Here is a 2,823-nt window from a genome sequence, read left to right as displayed (position 1 = left end):
TCATGATCATACTGTATGGGCTCAGTTAATTAAATCCATCATACTATATGTGCTCATTGCCTCACGGTTAACTCTCTTTCTAAGCTATTATAGCAACATGTTATTACTATTCTTTTGAGTAAATATGTAATGTGCTATTTAGTTGCATACATATTATTTAATGTAATATATTAAAGATATATGTGAAGCCAAATGTTTTATTTTTAGTTTTTAGATTTTACAATTACTTACATAATGTATTGGGCAATTTCAGCTATAAAGCCATTGAGGTAATTACTTCTCATTATATGTTAAAGAATGCCTTGGAAAAATAATACAGTTGTAATGGAATTTATTCTTCTTGGACTTTCCAGTGAGCCCAGGACACAAATTATTATTTTTGTTATCTTCTTGCTTGTTTTTATTATTATATTAATTGGGAACATCTCCATCATTATTCTGATTGTGTCTGATGTCAGCCTTCACACACCTATGTATTTCTTCCTTGGCAACCTCTCGCTTCTGGATCTCTTCTATTCATCTACCACTGTGCCGAGGATGTTGAAAGATTTAATGTCGCTAAAGAAAACTATCTCTTATGCTGAGTGTGCAATACAAATGTATATTGCTCAAGCCTTAGGGGAAAATGAGTGTATTCTGCTTGTTATTATGGCTTATGACCGTTATGTAGCTATATGTTATCCACTACAATATACTACAATCATGAGTAAGACAGTTTGTGTCAGACTAGCCATCGGTACATGGATATGTGGGTTTCTTCACTCTATTCCACATGTGTCACTTACACTCAGTGTAGATCTTTGTGGCAACAATAAAATAAATCATTTTTTGTGTGAAATGCCAGAAATATTATCACTGGGCTGTGAAAATATTCTGTTTATGGAATTAATTATTTATGTTCTTGGTGTGATTGTTCTCATGGCGCCAGTCACATTTATTGTAACATCTTATGTTCACATCATTGTAAGTATCTTAAAAATAGCATCTTTGGCTGGGCAGCGGAAAGCTTTCTCCACCTGTGGCTCTCACATGATGGTTGTGACAATATTTTATGGTTCAGCAATAGCTGCCTACATGAAACCTAGGTCGAGCTCTCTACCAAAAACAGACAAATTAATTGCTATTTGTTATTTTATTATTACTCCCATGCTGAACCCAATGATTTATACACTTAGGAATAATGATATAAAAAAAGCTTTTCTTAAATTTAGCATTGGAAACCTTTTCTATTGACAAAATATTTTTAACAGACAGAGCTGTCTTTGCATTGGGTTTAATGGGTATTTGCCAAAGTGCTCCAGGATAATGAGGGTCCCCACTTTCCAGTGGTACAAGCATTTTTAAAATCAGCTCTTAGGAACTGGAGATATCTGGCTTCAAAATAGTAGTCCCAATCCAAGTCTGTAAATTGCTCTTCCTGGCCAAACTGCTCTGGTTCTCTATTAAGTAAACTTTTTCTAAGGGTATCTTCTGAAATCTGTGACTCTCCCCTTTTGAAGGACATTGTCAACTTGTCTCTGTTATGCCCAGAATCAAAAATATCAGTTTTCCAGCATTCGGTCCTGCTCTAGCTCCACACACCTGGGATGTAGTTTTATATTTTCATTGGTGGATTGCTCCAGCTTCTGAACCCAGAAAACACTAATACCCTTATCTGGGACTCTAGCTTTTTATCCCATCGAAAGCTAATAAATCCACAAACAGGAAGCGGAGATATCCGTGGTCTAGCAAGCTGCCCTCCCATCAGAAAATTGTGATTATTGAGCCTACTCCCCTATCCACCACTTCTCCACATATTAAACACCCCCAACCACCCTAAAAGTCATGTACCAGGACTTCTTCATTCAGCACAATGACCCCCTACTACAGTTTAGTGTGCTCCCTCCCAACCCATCAACCCCCTCATCCATGCTGTAAAGGAGTAATCTACAGAAATGATTGCTCTTTGAACTGCATGCTGAGCAGAAGATAGAACACCCCTTACTGCCTGTGGAGCATCACAGCTGCCACCAATAGCTCCCCCACCGCAGAAGCTTTGGTTGGGGCTTCAGTTCAATGCTTTTCCCAGGGTCCTACACTACTGTTAAGAGGGCCCTGTTAACAGGAAATGTTGAGTGAGAATACTGGAATTAGTTTTCTAAACCATTTGGTCATCCCCTGTATAATTCAACATCTGTTGTATATACAGGAGCATAAAAGCATCACGGAGCACAAGGCTACCTATTGACAAAGTGTCCCTGCTTTTATAATGACTTAAAACAAGAATTATTGGATGAGAGTAGGTACTGTACATGCATATTTTCCTGTGTTTCCCAGAAATTTTCCTCTACACCATTAGCCTTGACCAGGAAGAACAGATGTTTTCATTTAAATTGAGAATCTAGAATACTTTCAACTATATATTTCATCATATACTTAAATTTAACTGTAGGATTAGCCATTTGTGTGGAAAAGATGCCATCTTAATTTTTAAAATATTGACCACAGGATGGACTTTCCATGTGTGTGGCAACTCAAATTTAACAGTTACTCTAGATTGGGCATCTATTGCTGGAGAGGGACCACCATATCTGTTTGTGAGCTTGAGAGAACGCTGTTTCAGTTTTAAGTTCTAGGTAGCCAACCAAACAGTACTGTCTGAAGAAATTAAGATGTCATTTAAGTAGATGAGTCAGGACTGATCTAAAAATCTCCATCAATACATCAATGACAATGCTTTGAAAGAGTACTGGGTCATTGACTATTCCAAACAGCATTATTTATGTATTAAAAATTTCCATAGGTGTAAAAAGCAATTTTCAGTATTCCCAACCATGATGTTTT

The 2,823-nt window shown here is 37.0% G+C and overlaps 1 protein-coding gene across 1 annotated transcript; it reads left to right on the top strand.

Moving 5' to 3' along the window:
- The first annotated feature begins 297 nt into the window (after positions 1-297).
- LOC134943499 (olfactory receptor 5V1-like) lies at positions 298-1,233 on the top strand. The gene has a single exon (XM_063932311.1). It carries the CDS (start codon positions 298-300, stop codon positions 1,231-1,233), a length of 936 nt encoding a protein of 311 aa, XP_063788381.1.
- Positions 1,234-2,823: the final 1,590 nt, after the last annotated feature.

This window comes from Pseudophryne corroboree, chromosome 7 (genome assembly GCF_028390025.1).
Source record: "Pseudophryne corroboree isolate aPseCor3 chromosome 7, aPseCor3.hap2, whole genome shotgun sequence".
Taxonomy (NCBI): domain Eukaryota; kingdom Metazoa; phylum Chordata; class Amphibia; order Anura; family Myobatrachidae; genus Pseudophryne; species Pseudophryne corroboree.
The sequence above is the reverse complement of the archived record's forward strand: the minus strand, read 5'-3'. Positions and strand labels throughout refer to the sequence as shown.